Genomic DNA, 21,875 nt, shown 5'->3' with positions numbered 1-21,875 from the left:
TGAAACTCCGACTCATATGTCTATGTGAGTAAGTGATAAGAAGGCAAATAGTTGAAAAAAAGAAGACAAATAGTTGGGACAAAGTCACATTTTTGTCTTTACCTCGCGAGCTACCCAAGTCTAGCTACACTCGAAACAAAACAGTGCGATTGCCGCGTTCCTGGAAGATCCATCCCTATCTCTCTTCTGCCGCCCTACATTAAAAAAATCATAACTTCTCTTCAAAATAGATTTTTCAAAAAGTAAAAATACATAAATCTTCATTGAGATAACGCCTTCTTTTAGAACCGAGCACTAAGACCCAGAATGTAGAATTTATTTTCGATTTTGGCAGAATTAGCCTTTTTTGCGTTTCTCTAAGCAATTTCTAAATTGATGGCATTATATTATTGTTTTTAGGTTTTCAAAATAGGCATTACCTAGCTGATCATATTAGTATTTTTACTTTTTGGAGAAACGCCTCTGAAGAGAAGTTATGATTTTTTAAATGTTGGGAACGCAAGACTCGAAATGTAGGTATATAAATTATCGTTTGGTCTGGTTTTTTTTGTCGTATTCTGAAAGCGGGACATTTTTGCGCTCGCCGGGGACAGCGGGACGGACAGCTTGAAAGCGGGACTGTCCCGCCCAAAGCGGGACGTATGGTCACCTTAGTCATATGTAACTCCGAGTGTTCTTATCCATAGGTATTTTATCAAAATCGGTTACCTATGACCAAAAAAGAACAAATATAATTCTGCTCAGCCAATATAATTCTGTACAGTGCACTGAATAACCGTTTTCTTTCTTTCTTCTCTTTCTTCTCAACCGTTTGGGTGCTACACTAGCACAGACAGATACACACACACTATATACTTATAACATCCCTCTTTTTCGTCAAGGGTTAAAACAGTCCCTTAAACACCCACATCTCACATTTCAGGGTCCACATAGAGCTCCGTGTGCAAGACGGGTGTTCTCTGGGCTGGCTGCAGCTGGAGCTGTTCGCCGACGTCTGCCCGCGCACCTGCCGGCTGTTCCTCGAGCTAAATCTAGATAATATGCGGGTTTCCTCACGATGTTTTCCTTCACTATAAGAGCGATGTTATGCGATTGTACCTACTTAATTTCATCATTGTACCTACTAAATACCCGCATCTCTGCGCCTAACATGAAAAATATTTTCAGGGAAAAGTGTATAGTCCCTGAAACCACCACACCTCACATTTCAGAGTCCACCTAGAGCTCCGTGTGCAAGACGGGTGTTCTCTGGGCTGGCTGCAGCTGGAGTTGTTTGCCGACGTCTGTCCAGCGACTTGCCGGCTGTTCCTCGAGCTGCTTACAGCTGGGACAGATACTTACTCGTATATTAACTCGATTTTCTTCAGGTATGATTGTAAAATAAGTTTGAAATGCGTTTTTCTATACATAAATACAGTGAAACCTGGATAAATGGGACCTGGATAAGTGGGAAACCTCCATATCTGGGTCTCGTGCTGAGGTCCCGGCACTTTAACACTTGATTACCTCTGTTACTGAGACAAAGCAAACCTCTTTAAATGGGATTCTTATTTAAATAATTGAATGGTAATGTTACCTCTACAGGGTGTTAACTTGATTGCGTTGGAGCGGGAAATGGTAGATACAGCTGATGATACTGAACACGATAAGACATTAAAAAACGTATTTTATTTGCTTTAAGCTGACCAACGTAAAACAGTTTTATTTAGTACATTTTAAAATTTCATAGTCACCCTATTCATGTTTAGGTACGTTTGACAGAATGACCATGAACTTGAAAGCCAAGGTCAAGGCCAAAAAAATCAAAGCCAAGGTCAGTAAAAAAGTATGCGTGCATCAGCACCACACTTGCAGCCACATCGTCAAGGTACCTACCGAGATTTTGGGTACTCAAAGTACCCAATCCATTGTAGACATTTCATTTTACTCCATAAGTATCACTTTATTGATACACAATTTTATTATCTTTTATGAATACAGAACAGTTTCATTTTAAATGCTTCATAACATAGGTCACACGTATTCACAGCACAGCACAACATAAAACGAGATGAGGAACAAGGCTTGGTAATCAAAAGATAGAATTTTAGGTACCTTTTCCCTTTTAGGTAATAATTGTAAAAAATGATTGTAAACAAGTAAACAACAATGACTGACTGACAGACTAGATCCACAGAGAAGGTAATGACTATCATAAATACTCGATGGTTATGATACGCGAGATTGTTATTATTCTACTGGTATTCAAAGTGAGGCCATACTTATTATGAGGATTTCCGATTTCGTCATCAAAGACGTCTCAATCGCAAGTACACAACACAAATCGAGATGAGCGAGTGTAAGTAAACCAATTCGTCATTGAAGTAGACCCTGTTATCATCCTGTTATGCATTGTGGTCTTTTATCTTTAGCTGCGTACAGACCGGCCAAACGAACGCCAACGAACGGGTTTTGTTGACCTTCGTTGCTCAATCTGCCCCTGTATTATGTATGATAAATGTCCATCGGTGGGCGTTCGTTGGGCCGGTCTGTACGCATCTTTAGGTAATAAAAGAAAAATAAAACGTGGTGAGTATCAAGGGTGAATACTAAACGCTTACCTTATTCTGAGTAAAAAGGTTTAATTATTGTTCTGAGCTCCTAGAAAATCATAAATTATATTCTGTACGATCTATCAAACTGTTTATGCACATCAGCTGTTTAATTGTTGATTAGTATGTCATTAATCACCATGAATAATTTAAATTTTATTTAATAATTGTTATTACCTACTGTGTAATTAATTACAATCATAGTTACATCAAATTAATTATGAAAAGTGAAGTTGATAACAAATTTACAGTGTGTGTTCTTTTGCAATCGAATGTCTCATTGGTTATGTGTTTGTGTAGAGTGACCATATTTTTGATTAAGGTAAAACTTTCCACTTTACTTTAGACTTTAAACATAAATGTTCGAGATTCTGATGTTTTTTTCTTAGAAACGTGCTTGGTTAGACTAATACTAACCCCCATTTCCCGCTCAAACGCATTCTAGTTAACACCCTGTATAATTGAGACAGCTAGTGTGTTTGCCTCCACAAGTGAGACATTAATTTTGTTTTAATGAACTCTTGTACATTATTGAAATCAAACTTTAAAGAAAAATACATCTGTAACTGATATACATACATTAATTACCTCTATAACTGGGAATTCGGATAAAAATCCTGTTTGTGTAATCATATTCATTATGGGACCCTCTGTAAATGAAATTTATATTTATGAACACCTGGATATCTGAGACACTGTTTTAGTGGAATACCTCTATAAGTGGGACAAAAATGTTGGTCCATTGGAATCTCACTTATCCAGGTTTCACTGTATAATCTTTTCTAATTCTAAGCCAAGAAGGGTAGGTATAAAATAGACCATAGATATATTGGCTTCGGCGGGGAATCGAACCTGGGAGTCCTGGGACCCTTCAATTATCTATTACAAAGCAGGCTGCACCAATGCACTAACTGACTCTGCATTTACAGCCTATTTTGTAAATCGAATAAATACTCCTTATAAAATTTTGACAAGTGTCAAAGCTATTTGACATAGGGTATACTTCATCTATGGCTATTTGTTTACATCTTTATAATTGTCACCAAAACCATATTTTTATATATTTTATTTTACAAATATTTACATTATAATCCACTACCATGCTAGTCCCTGAGCCTGGCGCGGCCGGCGGCGGAGTCGTGCTCAGGATCGTGAGTCCTGAGGGACAGACCTTCGTCTCCTACTTCCCAGAAGACATGCTTATCGAGGAGATCAAAAACCGCGCCATCGATTATTTCTACCCGGGCGGAGAGAACGGGGCTACGCGGTTCAAAATCGTGCGAGTCTCCGACACGACCACTCTTCACGACTTCTTAACCTTAAGTCAGGAGGATCTGGGCATGCAGGAGGAGCTGCTATTGGTGGAACGAAGGTCACCAGAGGCAGGGGCTTTATGGGACCTCGGAGCCGTGAGGGCGCCACAAGCCAGCGCCATCGCCGCCGCCACTGCCAGCCTTCCTACCCCCCAGAGCACAGTCCCGCAACCCAATCTACAATCGCTACTCTCCACCAACGAACTGTCTTTCGAGCTTCGCAAGATCCTCATCTCGCTTATAGAAGCTGGCGCGAGGCTGGCAGCGTCCAGCAGAAACTATGAGAACAGTTTAGCGCAACTGACTGCGGCTCTTGACGAAACTAGGCAGCAGCGGCCGGCCGTCATTGAAGTGGTGACGCCAGAGCATATTGCTAGTAGAACGCAAGGCGTGGAAGAGGAACCAGTGGTGGAAACGGCGCCAGAACCGCCCACAGAACCGGGTCAAGATTGCTTCCGTCGCGCGGAGCATTTGCAAAGGTTCTTGGAGAAATTCCGCGAATGGCGCATCAGGATCGCTGAACCACCCACCGCGGAGGCCTTAGCTGCGTTGAAAGACTTGGGGTTTAAAGACGAAGAAGCAGATCAGGCGTTAAGAGTGACAGGTTCTAACGTGCCGGCGGCGGCGTCCTGGCTGATCGGAGAGCGCGGTTCCAGTATCTTCGAGCTGGTCAACGGTCTGCCGGACGGGGCCATCCTGCAGACGCTGCTGAAGCAACCGCAGATCCAGAGGGGGTTGTTGAATACTAGAATGTTGACAGCGTTCATAGCCATGGTGGGGCAGACGGGCAGTGCGTCTTTGTGGTTGAATTCTCCTCATGGAAGTCCGTTATTGTCTCAGATTTCAAGGACATATCACTCGGAGAAGTACTGCATGGCTGTGAACCAGTTCTCTGAAGCGATGACTCAGCAGGTTCCGCCGACAGCTCCTTCTACGTCGCGACAGAGGAACTAACAAATTTTATTGTGCTTTGTTTTTTTTTAATAAACTGATTTTTTGTCGGTATTCTCATTTATTTTATTGGATACGAACTGTATTTTTAGCATGGAAGTAATAAGAGTTGTACGATGTACTTTATTACTTCCATGATTTTTAGTAATCACTTTATTCTCCTAGCTCTTAACAACGCCATCTAGCGGCCGAACACTAAACCTCCCCTCACATTTTTCTTCCAAATACTTCTAATTTCCTACAGAAAAGTCCCTCACCTGTACTGGTCGGGCGGCGACGTGGTGTACAACAACGGCTGCGGGTGCTACGCGCAGAGGGGACGCCGCCGCCCCATCGGGGCCGAGAACTATACCTACGCGCACTCTGTACCCGGTCGGTGGACTTTGCTCGAGTCTTTACTATCTTCATGATTGGCCTTGGCTCTTTGTGCTCCAGAACTGTGGTAGGTACTGTTTGCCGTGCCCTTCTAAGAGCGCTACAAAAATTTAGGCTTGGCCATTAGAATCTCTGCTGTGAATTATATCATTAGTTGGCTACTGATTTTTACAGTTGTAAAAACATATGCTTACCACCGCCACCGGCACCGATCGCAACTTCTTAAAGATGTAGCTTTAGGTTCGATCGGTATTATACAAGTAGGTAACTTATAGATGTTAGTAGGTACGAGAGCTGCGTATTCTATAAACAGGATGATAAAAAGTATACAGCTAAGCGAAGGCAGGTTCATTCTAAATAAGTTCATATAAAAGTCATAGAGAACGGCGGACGGCCCCCTGAGTCACCCCCTTTCACCTAAGTATACCACATTACGAGGGCGATACCGAAATGATCGGGAATAGAAAAAAGTACAAAGATATCATAATATTATTTACTTTTATTGTTTTTCAAAGTAGTCTCCGTGACATTCAATGCACTTTTTCATTCGATTAAACCAATCATTGAAACAGTAATTCCAGTCTGAAGTGGATACTGTCAAAACAGCTGATTTGTAAGCTTCGACCGCCTCTTCTGGGCCGCTAAACCGTTGACCACGTAGCATATCTTTAATTCTTGGGAATGTAAAATAATCATTGGGGCTCAGATCAGGGCTATACGGAGGATGGTCCATCAACTCCACGTTTTCCATATTTAAAAACGTTCTTGTTTTGCGAGCGGTATGAGAGCTTGCATTATCGTGGTGAAGGATTATACGACGATTCGGGTTAGTTTTACGAAGTTCTCTTACGACTTCCGGCAAACAAACTGTTGTGTACCAATCAGCAGTAACCGTCCTTTGTTCTTGTAATGGAATCGTAGCCACATGGCCAGTTTTCGATACAAACGAAGCGACCATTTTTAGGGTTCCGTAGCCAAAATGGCAAAAACGGAACCCTTATAGTTTCGTCATGTCCGTCTGTCCGTCTGTCCGTCTGTCACAGCCGATTTACTCGGAAACTATAAGTACTACAGTGATGAAATTTGATGGGAATATGTGTTGTATGAACCGCTACAAAAATATGACACTAAATAGTAAAAAAAAAATTGGGGGTGGGGCCCCCCATACATGTAACTGAGGGATGAAATTTTTTTTTTCGATGTACATACCCGTGTGGGGTATCAATGGAAAGGTCTTTTAAAATGATATAAAGTTTTCTAAAAAACATTTTTCTTAAAGTGAACGGTTTTTGAGATATCAGCTCTCAAAGTCGTAAAAAGTATGTCCCCCCCCCCTCTATTTTTATAACTACGGGGTATAAAATTCTAAAAAAAATTGAGGTGATGCATGCTAATTAACTCTTTCAACGATTTTTGGTTTGATCAAAGTATCTCTTATAGTTTTTGAGATAGGTTGATTTAATTGCTGCTACGGAACCCTTTGTGCGCGAGCCCGACTCGCACTTGGCCGGTTTTTTTCGACACGCTGCGTGAGCGAATAACTTTTGTTGGCTTGACCTCACCTTCGAAGACCCAAACTGCCGATTGATGTTTTCTTTCGGGCTCATATGAATAAATCCACGATTCATCACCAGAGACGATATTGTAGACAGCATTTGAACTGCCTCCATTGAACCGTTGCAGAGCAGATCGACACCAATTAACACGAGCCGACTTTTGTTCCTCGGTCAAACGGTGGGGCACCCAGCGCGAAACTAACTTCTTGACACCCAGTTCTTCATGTAAAATGGTTTGAATGGCTGTCATACCAATGCTGAGAGAAGCCCGAATCTGCTCGTATGTCACATGTCTATCTTCTTTTATTAACTGGCGTACAGCATCGATGTTATCTTGTGTTACCGCTGTTTTTGGCCGACCAGTAGAAGGGACTGTGGTAAGAGAGGAACGTCCACGGCGAAACTCAGAATACCAACGATATATAGTCGTTTTACTTGGTGCTTCAAGTTTATAAATAGAAACAAGCTCGGCGAGACATTGTTCTTGAGATAAACCTCGACGAAAGTTGTGAAAAATTATTGCACGGAAATGTTCCCGCGTAAGCTCCATTTTTTACACCGACTTGTCAAATTCAAATGGTCAATACTCTTTTATTTTTTACTTTTTTTTAAATTCGAAAATGGAATTATGTTTGAAAAAACACTACATTTGATACACCAAAAAGGTTTCACTCTAATTTATTCCTAAGTATTCTATTCCCGATCTTTTCGGTGTAGCCCTCGTAACAACACCTTCTATAACCTTCTCTGTCCTATCCTCCAGGCCTCCTCTCCATGCGGGTGACCCGTGACGACGAGGTGTGCGGTATATTCAACATCACGTTCAAGCCGATGCCGCAGTTCGATCTACAGAATGTCGTGTTTGGAAGGGTAAATAAATACCTACATCATTATATGCTCACGACTGTAATCCACCAACCCGCACTAGGCCAGCGTGGTGGACTAGTCAAACCCTTCCTTCATTGGAAGGAGACTCGTGCCGACGTGACGAACGGGTGGGACGTGATTCGTCATGATGATGAGGATGACTGTAATCCTCGAAGGGGTAGTCAGAGTCACCCGATTTTCGCGGTACATTTGCACTCACGTGATAATTTGCGGGCCGCATCGCCGTTTTTGGAATGAGCACAATGCACTTAGGGTAAAAGTCTAGATGTAAAGGATTCCTTGCGATGTTTTCCTTTAGCACCGTAAGGCCCCCCGCGCACTAGGCAGCCTGGCTGCGCACTGCGAGTACGCACTACACTAAGAGTACGTGGTATAATGGTGCTAAAATTAATATTCGAATTCGGTAAGAGCGCCGAGACCTTATCCGTTAATCCACGCCACCACGACTCTACAACAAAATAATAACAGCAAGTGCACTAAAGAGAGCCACCCCGAGTGACGTAATAATCATATTGTTGTGAGGTTGGCTGGAAGAAATTGCTTTTTGGCAATAAGCCCGCCTTTGTATACATTACTCTGTGTTTTTTAATGTAACTGTGTAATGTTTACCTTTGTTTGTATGTGTGCAATAAAGCGTTTATAAATATTGTTCCTGGCAGGTGGTTCGTCCCAGCAGCACGTACGAGGCCATGCGGTCGCTGGGCGCGCCGCTCAGCGCGCGCCCACTAGTCTACATTGCCGCATGCAAGATTTAAACAGTTCCTGATTTGAGAAAATTATCTAAATACCCTGTTATTTATAAAAGTTATTGAACGTTTAGTTTTAGTTATTAAACTGTTTTGTCACTGTCTGATAGACAATTAAATAGTACAAACAGTGCATTTTATACATAAATTGCTTTTCAGCTAACGGTAAATGTCACAATTGTTTTATTTTCTGTAATATTAGAAATCATTGGTACTTAATCTCTATTCTATTTACATTTTATTGTTAATCTAAGCTTTTAAAATGTATATTTTATATGGTAGTTCAAATAAAAGAAAGTTTGTTCGCAATGCATGTGTATATTTTTAGAAAACGTAACTAGATCTTATGTATTACAAAATATATCCTTATGAAAATGCACACACTGTTCAAAAATATTACATTCTATATCATTTGTACCTCTTATGTTTTAAATTACATACTCGAGATTTAAGGATCGACCTATAATGCCGAACCGATTCATAAAATCAAGACCTATCCTAACAATTCCTTATGCGAAATTCAGCCTTACTTACTGAGCCATATAGTTCCACTTTTGTAGTGAAACTGCTGAGATATGTCGTGTGATATTGTAAAATACATAATACTTAATTCGCTTTTACATTCATAATTAAATTGTTACAGTCGATATTATAAACAATGATCTTATTGATCCTGAATTTAAATGTAGATTGGAGTAAGTAAAGGGAAAATTTTACAGACCCATGAATAAGTTCTCTTCGTTTCTCTTGTGTTTCAAATATCTGAATATTTTCCTGGAACAAAAGAAATGCTGGTTAGAAAAAAAATCAATATGATTAGATCCCATGGCAGCCACCAATCAATCTAAAATAGATCAAGTAGTCAACAGTGAGATCCAAAGTATGTGCAAACAGGCCCAATAAGTCCACTACAGGACATAGGCCTGCTTCAAGACTGGAGGGAGGAGAAATTGACAGTTTTATGGTGATACGTAATGTTACCTCGAGTGATCTTAGCCAAATTTTATCAAAACCGGTTCAGCGGTTCAAAAGTAATGCTACTTTAGTGTTGAATTTCGGGGATTTTTAACATTGGTTAGGTTATAAATCGCATCAACAAAGGCCCACTCACCAGATAGTCCTAGGCACATGCCCCCAGTCCTCAGCCACCCCGTGCACGGCGCGCGCCGCCTCCGTCTCGCTCACACTCGCGGAGGTCTCCACGGGGCGGACAGAGACGGAGGACGCGCGCGGGGCGAGGCAGGGGGAGGGGGAGATGACGATGGAGACTTCCCAGACGGAGCGGAGAGGGATGTTCGCCACCTGCGGAAGAGAAAAGGTTGTAAAGTTAAGCCCTCTAGCGCCGCCCCTTGATAAGAAATCATAACAGTTTGAAAGCGTTTTTTACAAAACTGACACGTTTCACGCCCTCTTTATGCTAATCCCAATCTTTAGAACTTACCTCCCAATACCCAGTATACAGATTACAGAATGTAGAATTCTAAGCTAATTCCCACATTCCAGGTACTTAAGTTTGAGTATGGCTCATACCATACCCCATTTTGCATCTGCAGACCAAGTTTTCGACTGTGGCCGCCACTCCATTCGCTGGCGGCATGGACGCGTCATTATAATTAAAATACAGAGAACACTACATAAAACACCACACCCACCTTCATAACAACACTATCCCCGTGCACACTAAACGCCAGTCTCAACTGCGCGTCGTGCATGACCCGCGCCCAGTCGGCGGCGAGTCGGGCCACGCGGGCCGCGTCCCGCAGCGTCCCAGGGACGGCCCCCGCGCGCGCTGGGCCGTGGCCGCGGAGACGGAGGAGCGCGTAGTGGATGGCGAGCGAGGTTATTGTGTTGGGTTTTTCTGTGGAGGAGAGGTGGGAGGTATTATGAGATTGGAATATGAAATGGTGTGCATAAAGGGGCCTCCCTCAGTGACGTATCAATCGTACTTTCAGACTGATGATTATCTGACTTGCTAATCCTTTCACCACGATCACCAGCCTAGACCATTTACATTAAAGTATTTTACATAGTAGTTTATGAAATTTATGATTAGCTAGCTACGCCAATGCGATCATAAAATGGTCCTTGGAATAGTTATTAATAGTACTACCGACGGGTCTAAGTGTCAGACGACTTCAGAAGTAACACGTAAGTCAATGCAGACGAAGCACACGATACGTCGCCACCAAAAACATTCTATCTTGCAATTTTTAAAATCATCTTTAACCGACAAATTTACAAGGCGACAGCTTTGCGGCGCTTGCACCTCATCATCAGGTTTAAATTCGACCCAAAAATTTCCTTACCCTGTTTAACAGCCTCATAAGCAACATGAGTGACCGGCACATCATCCCTGACGGGCGTGGCGGCCAGCCCCCTCCTCGCTAACACCACGCTCAGCCGCACGCGAGAGTGCAGCAGCAGGAACGACCAGCGCGCCGGGTCGAGGGATTCCCAGCGGCAGAGGGAGGTGCTGGGGAGAGGGGGGGATTGTTATTGTTGTTCATTTGTTTTATTGATGTGAGATGGGGCAGTCCCATAACTAGCGCAGCCGCTGTAACGTTAGTCACTGCTTAACTATGAGGTGATGATGATGTGATGACTTGGAGCTTGTGGAGCTTTGCAGTAGGTGACTAGACTAGACTTACATTATTATTGTAACTTTATTATTTAGGTGGGCTTTCTATTACAGTCCTGCTATAACACTACGCTACTACCGTACCGCTCAAGCGAGAAATACACTTTAATTTGTAATAATTGACTAGAAAATCTTTATGCTGAACCACCTAATGAAATAATCCATCACCAACAGAATTCCCCCCTATATAACATACTGCATTTATACGTAAGCTTACTCACCCCATAAACGGCAGCATATCAATCTTGTCCACGACACTGAGTCCCGATTCACTATGGACGAGACTCCTCGAGCTGGACCTCTCATCAGCCCACTCCCGCGAGGATATCGACAGCATTTCCTGGTCTTTCACTGGCTTCCCACCGTCGGACGAGCAAACCTCTACTGCCGTCACCACATCGTCGAAGTTATCCACTTCAATCACCTTAGATTCTTGTGTTGATAAGTTCGGAACACTTTTTGCATCTTGCTTTGGACTGTGTTTCTTTGGACTTGTTTTCTTTACAGTTTCTTTTGGGGGGAGGATGTCTAAGATCAAGTCTGAGTTTTTAGGCATAGATTTTGACTCAGGACTGAATGAAAGCTTTTGCAGCTTCTTCACTGGCTTTGGAGGCGTGTTAAGGTTTGCTGTGTTGCTGCGATTGTGTCTGCGTTTTCTTGCTTTCGTCTGATCCGGGTCTACTAGGGTTATAGCTTGTTTGATGTCCTGATTCTTGAGCGTGACTTGGCTGTCTCGACTGGTATCTCCGGTGCAGAGGTCATCTTCAACAATGATCAGCGAAGCGTCGTCATCTAAGAGTTCTTTCGTCCCTTTCATAGCTACTACAGTGTTCACTTCCATATCTTTCACTTCTTTGACACATGACCCCATATCACTAACTGTAGAAACCTTTCTCGAGCCATCACCTGATCTCATATCCGAGTTGACTTCCAAGTTGAATTCAATGGATACTCTGCCTATTTCAACTTTGGAGCTGTAAGCGCTGGAGAGACCCCTTTCTTCTGAATCTGTGTGTATATTGCTGGTCGGTTTGGGGTCATATTTGTGAGCATCCGAAAGATCAGCAGGAAGCAATAGAATGTTGTTCAAAGGGTTATTTTGATCGAAAATTATAACTTCGTCTATTAGGGGTTCCGCTAGCTCAGGCTCATCTATTACTATGTGTTGGGGTTTTGGTGAATGTTTAGGTGACAATTGCTTCATTATGCTTTTGATTGGGGACTTCTTTGGCGTGTGTCGCTTCGGTTCTAATATTTCTTTCAGTGGCGATTGCATCTCTACATCCAAGTCTATTTGGCTTGACGACACTAGATTCGTCTGCACCTGGTTGCTGCAAGTGGATGGCAACTGATGGACGCGCGGGCCTGGCGCTGCCTCGAAGGGCAAATCATCAGCCATTGGCTTCACTAAATCGTCCATTAGTTCTTTGATTCCATCACTAACGTCGAAATTGGGGATTACTTTTGCCTTGCTGTCTTTGCGCCGAGTTTCTTCTTCGTCGAAGTTTTTTTTTAGCGCGCTGAGAGCCGGCGCGTGGTCGCAATCTTTTATGTAAACGGATTCGACGAATGGAGTTTTATTCATCGGACTGGTTTTATTTGGTTCTTCATCGTCGAAGTTGAGAGTTTTAATTACATCTGTACTATGGTGACTTCCAGATCTCTTTTTGTTTTCTTTTGCATTGTCAGAATGTACTTGCTCTGGAGCGAAACTAAACTTTTTGATTGGTTCTATGATAGGTGACCTCTTGTCGATTGTCACTTGGTATTCTGTAGATGAATGCTGAGGTCTTTCCTCTTTCATTGTTTTATCTGTGAGACTGGACAACATATCCAGCAACTCTTTAGTATCATCAGCGTCATCGACAGAACCAGTCTGTTTACATTCTGGTACTAAATCTGATTGGTTCAAACTGCATTTGGCTATGTGTGAGTCTACACTAAGCACTTGCTCGAAATGTCTACCCTTGTACGATTTTCGTCTCGAAGACTGCAGTTCTTCAAGTTTTTTTTGGAGGTCATCTTCGAATTTCTCGTCGTCTTTTCTCTGGGTCGACGGTGACTTCTCCTCGGACCTCGGTGTGTCTATAAACGGTATTATAGTCTCCACTTCATTTGATTCCGTATTTATGAGATGATAAGGCTCCATTTTAAGCGATTTCACTGACACATTTACCGCTGGATCTTTTTTACCTAATGATTTGTACGATTCTACTGTAGGCAGTTCGGTCATAACGCATTTTTCATCAAAGTCTGCTTCAGCATTGTCATCTCTCATATCTAACAAGTTTTCAAGGATTTTCTTCTTGGATTCATCTTTGATAGAACTGTCCATTTTACCCGATGGAATGCCATGATTTTTTACCAATTCTTTTGTCGTTCCCGATCCTTCGTTTATGGATTTCAGGATATCGCTGGTTAGAGATGGCGTATGAGCATTGGCGGAATGTTTTCTTAATGCGCTCAGTTTTCCCGGACTTGCAATAACTCTATCTTGGTTTATTGCATCAGCATCATGATCCACAGCTGATTTACATAGCATATCGTCGTGCCCTATCTTGCTAATCGATCGTGCAAACGCATCATAGCTTATGCTCTGGATTTTCTCCTCTCCACTCGCTTCGGCCTGTTCTGCCAGCCTTTTAGAAACATGTTTGGGGGATTTGTTGGCGCGTGGGACGCCCTGAGGATTGTTTAATTCTAAACGGGATAGTTTTCCAAAGAATTTGTCACTGCTCGCATGAAACTCATCACCTTTACTGGAGGGAAGTTCTTTTATTATCGAGGCCTCTGATTCTTCTGGTGTACTAATGATTCTCGATTCATTATTGAAATTCACGATTACTTGTGGTTTGTTTGACGCAAGCGCGACGGAGTTTTCAGAGGCGGAAGAAGATACCGCGTCGGTTTCAACATTGTCTTTTCTTTCTTCGGTATTTGTATTGCTTTCGCTATCGCCGTCAGATGTGATTTCATCGCGACCGCCGCTGTACGGAGCTGACATGGTGTGACAAACGATCACACTTTGATTCATGCTAGTTGGGACATTGCTCTTACGTTTCTGCGAATCAGGATCTATTTCTTTCGGTATAGTGTCCACATTTTCAGATTCCATCATCTCAGAAGGAATCGCTACAGTCATACATATATCACCCATTTTATCAGCGAAAACTATTGTTTTACGTACATTATTTGCGTTATTTTCAATTTCATTCTCTTTTTTTAGTGTTTGGTTTATTTCGGTTTGAAATTTGGATATTATGTTTGTGGGAACAGATCGATTCATAGATATATCACTCGTGTCATCATCATAAACAATTGTTTTATGTTTATTAGTGTCTTTAACTTTCGGCTGAGAGGAGTCACTTTCTGCTTCTTCTTTCATAATTTCAGTTGGTACGGCTAGGGTCATAGATATATCACCCGAAGTATACTCAAACATAGTAGTTTTTTGATTAGTTGCATTGCTGACAGTAATAAGATCTGCTTCGTCTCTTTGCTCATCTGAATCTCCATTGCGCAATATTTGGGCAGGTATTGCTTGTGTCATAGATATATCCCCTAAAGAGTCTTCAAAAACTAGTGTTTTTCTTTTATTGGTTTGGCTTCCAGTCTTTGTGCCGTCAATTTGACTTTCTGACTCGTCATTATTGATAATTTGAGCTGGAATAGCTTGCGTCATAGAAATGTCTCCCATAGAATCATCAAAAACAATGGTTTTTCTTTTGTTTGTTTTTATTTCTGCCTCAGTCAAATCAAGATTGCATTTTGGTTCGACAATATTAATTATTTTTGCAGGAATAGCTTGGGTCATAGAGATATCTCCGGTAGAATCATTAAAAACTATAGTTTTTCTTTTGTTCGTATTATTTTCTGGCTCCATTATGTCTACATGGCTTTCAGATGTTACTTTGTTAATTATTTGTGCTGAAATTGACTGAGTCAGTGAAATATCGCCCAAGGAATCGTTGAAGACTATCGTTTTTCTTTTGTTTGTGTCACTTGCTGATTTTGTAAGATCTGCGTTGCTGAGAGATTGAATTATTTGCGCCGGTATAGCTTGGGTCATAGATATGTCATTTCCGTCTTCAAATACTATTGTTCTTCTTTTTTCCTTTGACCATTCTGAACTGTCTATTTGAGGTGTTTTTGTACTCAGCATGTGGTTAGTAGAGTCGTCTTTTTTTGATTCTATATTTTGTCCTGGATCTTCTTTGAAGGGTTGATTATCTTCAATATTTATCTCTTTAGGAAATATTTGCTTCAAAGATTTAGAGTCCGAAAGTATTAACGGTTCTTTAGGGGTTTTCGATTCCGAATGGACAATAACATCCGTTTGTATAGCTTCTTTGATCGGCTCACGGTCATTCGCAGTCACTGTCGCTATAATCTGAACAGGAATAGCTTGCGTCACTGACATATCAGCGTTCTCGTTTCCATACGTTATCAGAGTTTTATTTGTTACGGAATTCTTAGAAACGCATTGAGTGACTGAAAGATCTCCAAAATCTTCATCAAATACTATCGTTTGTCTTTTAGTACTCGAAATGCTTCCTTTTTTATTGATGTCCTGTACAATGCTGGAAACAGGAGCCACTTTTGTGTAAGACATATCATTCAGTAATTCGTCAGCGTAGGATTTCAGAGATTTATTAGTTTCGACGTTGATTCCAGGTCTTGAAGAATCACAATTATTTACAACAGAAGCATTACTTTTAACAATGACATTAGAAATACATTGAGTCATAGATATATCGCCATGGAGATCGTCATCATTGAAGATAATAGTTCGTCGTTTAGGATTTTCTATATTAGCAGGAATGCCCTTCGTTATTGACATGTCAGCAGTATCGTCGTGGGCTTCGTAAATTTTTGTTTTCTCTACATTGTTTTCAGGTAGATTCAGAAGTGACTTGTTAGGTTTCTTGTCTGTTTCAACAAGCTCGTCCAAGTCGGCATTGATGTCGGCATATTTGACCTTCTTGCCATCAAATACAAGTACTTTCTCAGTCTCTACATTCACAGCAAAATTATCTTCTTCAGCTGGCGTAACATATGGATTCAAAATCATATTTTCCTTATCTTGTTCAACCCAATCTTTACTTGTAGATTTTCTAATCTCTTGGAATGAACTTTTGGATACCTCATTCTTTGGACTGTGAATAGTATCAGTAATCGACATATCGGACTCGTTGTTGTCCCTTATGGGACCCTGAGTACCATTTAAGTCAAATTCTATGTACTGTGAAACATTCCTTCGATCTCCAAACGACGGCCCCACGACATTAGAAAATTCCAAATCTTTCTCAATCTCGTCCAAATCATCCATCTTACCACCTATAGAGTTTAGATTAGAGAAATTAATATTGATGCGATCCGACACTTCATTCACTATGGGATTGGTAAGATCGCTCCTGAAAACTTTGTTACTGTGTTCAGTGAAGGAGCTGAGATCGAAATTATTTTGAGGTGCTGTTAGTTTTTTATCATCTGCCGTGCATTCTAAAAGGGCCAGTTGCTCAGTCACATTTACATTGAAGGAAGTATTGGCGTTATTGGAGAGTGGAACTCCGAGAGAGCCACCAAAGTCAATTTCAGCTTCGAACTCCTGGAACTGTTGGTCGAAGAGGCGGTTTCCAAGATGGCCGACCGAGGGCCGCGGCGCCTGACCGGCCTCCTGGCCCGACGTCTCCAGAGATCTGTTCTGTTCTTCATAGAAGTTCTTCCATGTCGTTGTAGCTTCATTTGTGGCAAATTCTCTGAAAAATTTAACCCATTACAATTATAATTATGCATACTAAAACAGCTGCAGTGTTGATTACATAATCTCAATCTCTTATTCCATCCATCAAATAAAGAATATTCTATTTATCACTCTATCTACATTAACTGATACGTGTAAACACTGCAAACTTCAGAACTATCAAGTTGCTTGAACCGGACTGTACACTAATATGATTTGACCAACTCATAAAATTAAGAAGGTTGAAACGAAAGCACATTTGGGATTTGGGACAATCTAGTTGAATAAGAAGGCAACCCAACGATGGCAGGGAGTGTCTAAAACGCCATAAACACAATCCAAACAACTGCTTATGGTCACTCAGGACCGATTGCATGTTAAAGTGACACAAATAAAAAAAAACTCTTAAAATGATTCAACTTACGCAACGCCAGTCCTCCTGGAGAAGCTGACCCGGCGGCTCTTGCCCGGGTCGGTGGGCGTGGCCACGTTGAACTCGAGCTCTGAGAACGGAGTGCGCGGGGGACGCTGGCTCTTGAGGATAGAGGAGCGACGCTTTCGTCTGCGGAATTAATATAATAATATAATATGTGGGGACATCTCACACACGGCCATCCGACGCCAAGCTAGGCAGAGCTTGTGTTATGGGTATCGGACAGCTGATATATCTACACAATTACATAGATAGATAGATACATATTAAACATAAATATCAACACCTAAGACCCGAGTACAACTATCTATCTAAACAATATCTGCCCCAGCTGTGAATCGAACTCGAGACCTTTGGCATAGTAGTCAGGGCCATTATTAACCACTATGCCATTCGACTTTCAAATTATGACTACTGAATCTATCTGGACAAAAGGACTTCGGCTGCTCAAGAATGAGCCAGATGGAGTAACTTAGTAAGTTTTTAAAGCTCCTTGTCCCTGCTGCTAGGGATGTCAGTATGGATTTGTTTGTATGTAGGTATGTATGAATCTATCTGTAAGCTTCTAAAGATCATAATTAATACTGGAATACGGGAGTCAAAGAGAAGCCCTTAAGAGCAATTTGTTTCTCTTGAGGAATTAATAAATATAGCACCTTTTTATTAAGTTCAAAAGATGAGGTTGAATTTAACCAATGGACTAAGTGCAAAATGCTAAACAGGGACATAAAAGAAAAGAGAATGAAAATTAAACCTGAATCATTTATTTTATCTAACTATTAGACAAGTCAGAGCAAAATTATACTTAAGTATATATGATTCTTTACTCTGTTATTGTCCAGCAGTAGGTATATTAAATACATATTTCATTATTTTTAATAAACAGTACTCAAGTACAGTTCTCCCATATTAATAATGCGCATGCAAATCTTCGCAAACTGTCGTATTCCCGGAAACACCCGAATCATTGAATCGTAAGAGCCTTAAACAATTTTGATCCTTGTTCGAAAGAAATAGTAGTCAATATCATGTGACACATAATCGAAAACAATTTGGGCGGTCGGTGGCTGTCACCGATCAGTCAAGGGTCTCAAGGTCAAGATCATTATTACTTTTGTGGAATTATAAAGAGCTGCAATTACACATCGTTCTTGTTATTTTTTTCAAATGTGAATTTAATTTCAACTTTAATTAATTTTGACGATGCCATATTATGAGGCACATTTAAGAATAAAATATACGTCACATTGATAGACTTCACTTTGCCAATAAAGCCACACCCAAAAGACCAAGTTTGTAATTGTAATATTATTGTGAATGATCAGCGCTGTAAATACTTTTGAACTGAGATTTTAATGTAAACATTTTTATTAATGTGAAATAATCAGTGCTGTAAATACTTTTGAACTAAGATTTAATTTTTTTTATGTAAACCTGTATTTGAAATCCATTTCTCCTTATAATATAAACCTTGTGTTATTCAAACCTTCTTTCATCCATCTTTACATCAGCTTTCAGTAAGACACTTGAAAAGTACCTACTGTAACATTTTCGAAGTAAATTTTAATATTATGGAATATTATGAATTATCGAATCAAATTTCGTTACTGATAAATCAATTATTTCTTTTAGCACCAATTACATAATTCTACTAAAATTTCATGAAGAAAATGCACTTAACCACTCTAAATACATAATAGTTTTCTAACGCTCGGGAATACGACCGTTGCCGAACAATGACGAAGATTTCTATGTGCATTATCAATTTTGGGGAACTGTACAGCTGGATGCAGATCTGCCATGTATTGTTACAGAATGGTTGTTGTTGTAATTCACTTTTTCTAGTTTCAATTACAAGGAAAGGACTTTTCATACACTAATGTAGGCCTAAAACCACATAAATATGTAATTTATGTTACGGTTTTGAAGGAGGACCATGTTATGGTGAAGATTGTGAGTTGCAATTCAACATACTAAATAGTTATTTCTTATGGGTTAATTACACCTAATGAGTACTGTGGCGAGTCAGTATCCTCGGCCGAGTGCTCAGTTGGTATACACACTTTAACGAGTCCTCGGTCGAGAATAGAGGTGAGAGAATCACTAGAAACCTTATAATGTTTACTAGGCTGAGTACCCACGATAAATTGTTTGAAAAATACACAAACACGTCCATTGCTTGATGACGAATAACGAACGAGTTTGTAGTGGCCGAGTGACAAGCGAGTGCGTGTTTATATGTGCCGAGCGGCATAGCGAGTCGCTGCGGGGGCAGAAGAATGAAGCTGGGTGGTAGGTACTCTATTCTATTCTATTCTGGTAGGGGGTGAAGTTTCTGTACGTGGCTCTCTCGAGTGGAACCTTTGTACATATCCCCTTGATTTCCGCTCAGCCAGCCTAGCTCCGAAGGTACTCGGCCAAGTGAACAAATAGGGATTCTAGTGACTCTCTCGCCTCCCTTCTCGGCCGAGCACTCGGCCGAAAACACTGACTCGTAAGGTGTAATCGACCCATTATGCTACAATAGCTCAGCTGAAACTGATGCAAACACAGGAGCTCTCCAGCATATTATAATCGATTAAAATAACATAAAATAAAACTTACGTCGCTGCACTAGGTTGTGTACCTTCCATTTTAAAAGATAATGCTTATCTTGTAACTCATGTAATGCTAATCATTTCAGTAAGAGCAAAAATAATGAAAGTTTTTTCAAAACAAACACAAATTCAAATCAAAACTGCTTTGCCGTGCCGTTAGGTAATCTGACAGCATAGAGAAAAAATAAACAATTCTGAAAAGAGTGGCATCTCGAGGAGGTTTTTGTCATACTCTATACGTCATACTGAACAGCGCCACGCCATCTCTTTATATTTCTCAGCCTCATTGTACATACATACAGGGTGCCCTGTTGGGACACCCTGTATATAAATAGATATTGTTATCACAAGTTAATAGCCGGATCTCCACCAAACGATCCAATGCGATCCGATCGCCCGATCCAAGAAGATTAGTATGTAAGAATTCTTGGATCGCGCGATCGGATCGCGTTGGATCATCTGGTGGGGATCCGGCTATTAACTTCAATCTATAAAGATATAAGACATATTTGCCTTAACGTAGTTACACCACACAACAGTTATTACATTTATTAGCTAAATGTAAGTTCAATCTATTTATGTACCTACCTACATGCAACAATAAATAAAAAACAAATTATTATATAATTCTTTATTACCTCGCATATAACAATGTTTCAGTTCAGTTTTGTTCATGTCACTTGTAAAATAATATGCGAGTGGGTGTGTGTATTCCTTTTTTATTCCTTTCACCATGAAAACCACTTCATGTTTTGCTAGTTTATGTTTCCCAAGAGAAGCACTTGTGGTGATAAAGTAATTTCGTCCAATAGTGCATCATTTATCCTCGCGGCAAATCTTTGACGACATTTATCAGTTTGGTACACATAGTATTTTAATCTTCAGCGGATATGAAGATGTCGATCGCCCTTTGCCAGTGCCAATGAACCACATGGAACCTGGATCCATATGGAATCTGTCAGGTCACAAGAATTTCATAAAAACACTTTTTGCGGATAAAGATGCTTTTTCTTAACACACCATGTTTATTTTTATTTGTAGGTATATAAAATTTATAAATAACGATAAGTATACCGAGAGTATAGGCTTTTATTACAAAAATGTTATTTGCGAGACATTGTAAGACAACTGAACTGACACTGACACGCAATTTCTTCATAATAGCCATAGATCATGACAATGTTGACATTCAAATACTACTTATCTATGTGTCTTGTTATTGTTCTATGGTCTTGTTCATAACGCCATCTTACATCTTTTTTGGTAATAAGAGTAATATAAAGAGATGGCGCTACCTTCTACTAAAAGTTCAGCCATTAAGGCAGTGACCCCCCCCTGTCTGACAGAATTAAAATATTTTTTTAAAACCACAGACAAGACGATTCTATGAAAACCTTGTTGCGTAGAAAATCTATTATGAGAAGAGTACCAACCTAACGGACATAAAATATAGAAATTTACATTATTCTTCCAAGGGAAACATAGATACGTTTACGGAAAAGCTTGCGATATTTGCGGTCACTGGCCCGCGCAGTGTGGTAGTGTACATTATTTAATTGTTGTTGAGTGGTTGCGCTGCACCGTAAAGAAATTCCCTTGTGATGTGATTTTTTTGACTTATGTAATCGCAAGGCTTCAACCAAAGTTACTGTATGGCTGTGGCTGCAAGGTTGCAACGCACCGCTAACGAGGATATAGGAGACATTACCACGACGATACGGCACCGGCAGCGGCACCTATGCCTAGCGCACGAATTATCGCTTTAAAATCATTGCTTAAGATAGTATTTTAGAATAAGCCATAAAAAAATAAACTTACAACTGAAAATAAACGACTGCCAGAAGTGTAATAAAGAGTAAACCCGTATAAAATATACACGCTAATGACCAAAAGGAAATCAATTTTGTTTTAGTTGGTAAAATGATATGTGAAGATGTAATAAACATTTTTTTAACATTATTTTTGAAAGGCTACATTGCTTTATTTATTTTATAGATTACAAAACATGTTTGAGAAATAATGGATTGTAAACTGACATATTTAT

General features: G+C 40.5%; 3 protein-coding genes across 3 annotated transcripts; 2 read left to right on the top strand and 1 right to left on the bottom strand.

Moving 5' to 3' along the window:
• The first annotated feature begins 16 nt into the window (after nt 1-16).
• On the top strand, nt 17-8,429 carry LOC125490478 (peptidyl-prolyl cis-trans isomerase-like). Its single transcript, XM_048629765.1, has 6 exons — nt 17-24; nt 923-1,042; nt 1,212-1,367; nt 5,100-5,240; nt 7,533-7,656; nt 8,334-8,429. Exons 1-6 carry the CDS (start codon nt 17-19, stop codon nt 8,427-8,429), a joined length of 645 nt encoding a protein of 214 aa, XP_048485722.1.
• LOC125490499 lies at nt 3,641-4,867 on the top strand. Its single transcript, XM_048629902.1, has one exon. It carries the CDS (start codon nt 3,692-3,694, stop codon nt 4,856-4,858), a length of 1,167 nt encoding a protein of 388 aa, XP_048485859.1. The 5' UTR covers nt 3,641-3,691; the 3' UTR covers nt 4,859-4,867.
• A 282-nt stretch (nt 8,430-8,711) lies between the features above and the next one.
• Nucleotides 8,712-21,841, bottom strand: LOC105379984. The gene is made up of 7 exons (XM_048629849.1): nt 21,650-21,841; nt 17,226-17,363; nt 11,280-16,817; nt 10,727-10,893; nt 10,073-10,278; nt 9,532-9,722; nt 8,712-9,194 (listed from the first exon to the last, which is right to left on the bottom strand). The coding sequence occupies exons 1-7, from the start codon at nt 21,775-21,777 to the stop codon at nt 9,134-9,136; spliced, it is 6,429 nt and encodes a 2,142-aa protein (XP_048485806.1). The 5' UTR covers nt 21,778-21,841; the 3' UTR covers nt 8,712-9,133.
• Between the last annotated feature and the right edge of the window lie 34 nt (nt 21,842-21,875).

The sequence above is a fragment of the Plutella xylostella genome, chromosome 24 (assembly GCF_932276165.1).
Source record: "Plutella xylostella chromosome 24, ilPluXylo3.1, whole genome shotgun sequence".
In the NCBI taxonomy this organism is placed as follows: Eukaryota; Metazoa; Arthropoda; class Insecta; order Lepidoptera; family Plutellidae; genus Plutella; species Plutella xylostella.
The sequence above is the reverse complement of the archived record's forward strand: the minus strand, read 5'-3'. Positions and strand labels throughout refer to the sequence as shown.

Coding starts and splice junctions, on each gene's coding strand:
- LOC105379984 (XM_048629849.1), bottom strand. CDS start 21,777: ATGTTTATTACATCTTCACATATCATTTTACCAACTAAAACAAAATTG. Junction 10,279..10,726: donor TTATGAGGCTGTTAAACAGG/GTAAGGAAATTT, acceptor TCTCCTCCACAG/AAAAACCCAACACAATAACC. Junction 9,723..10,072: donor GGGATAGTGTTGTTATGAAG/GTGGGTGTGGTG, acceptor TCTCTTCCGCAG/GTGGCGAACATCCCTCTCCG.
- LOC125490478 (XM_048629765.1), top strand. Junction 1,368..5,099: donor ATTAACTCGATTTTCTTCAG/GTATGATTGTAA, acceptor AATTTCCTACAG/AAAAGTCCCTCACCTGTACT. Junction 5,241..7,532: donor GTACCCGGTCGGTGGACTTT/GCTCGAGTCTTT, acceptor TCTATAACCTTC/TCTGTCCTATCCTCCAGGCC.
- LOC125490499 (XM_048629902.1), top strand. CDS start 3,692: ATGCTAGTCCCTGAGCCTGGCGCGGCCGGCGGCGGAGTCGTGCTCAGG.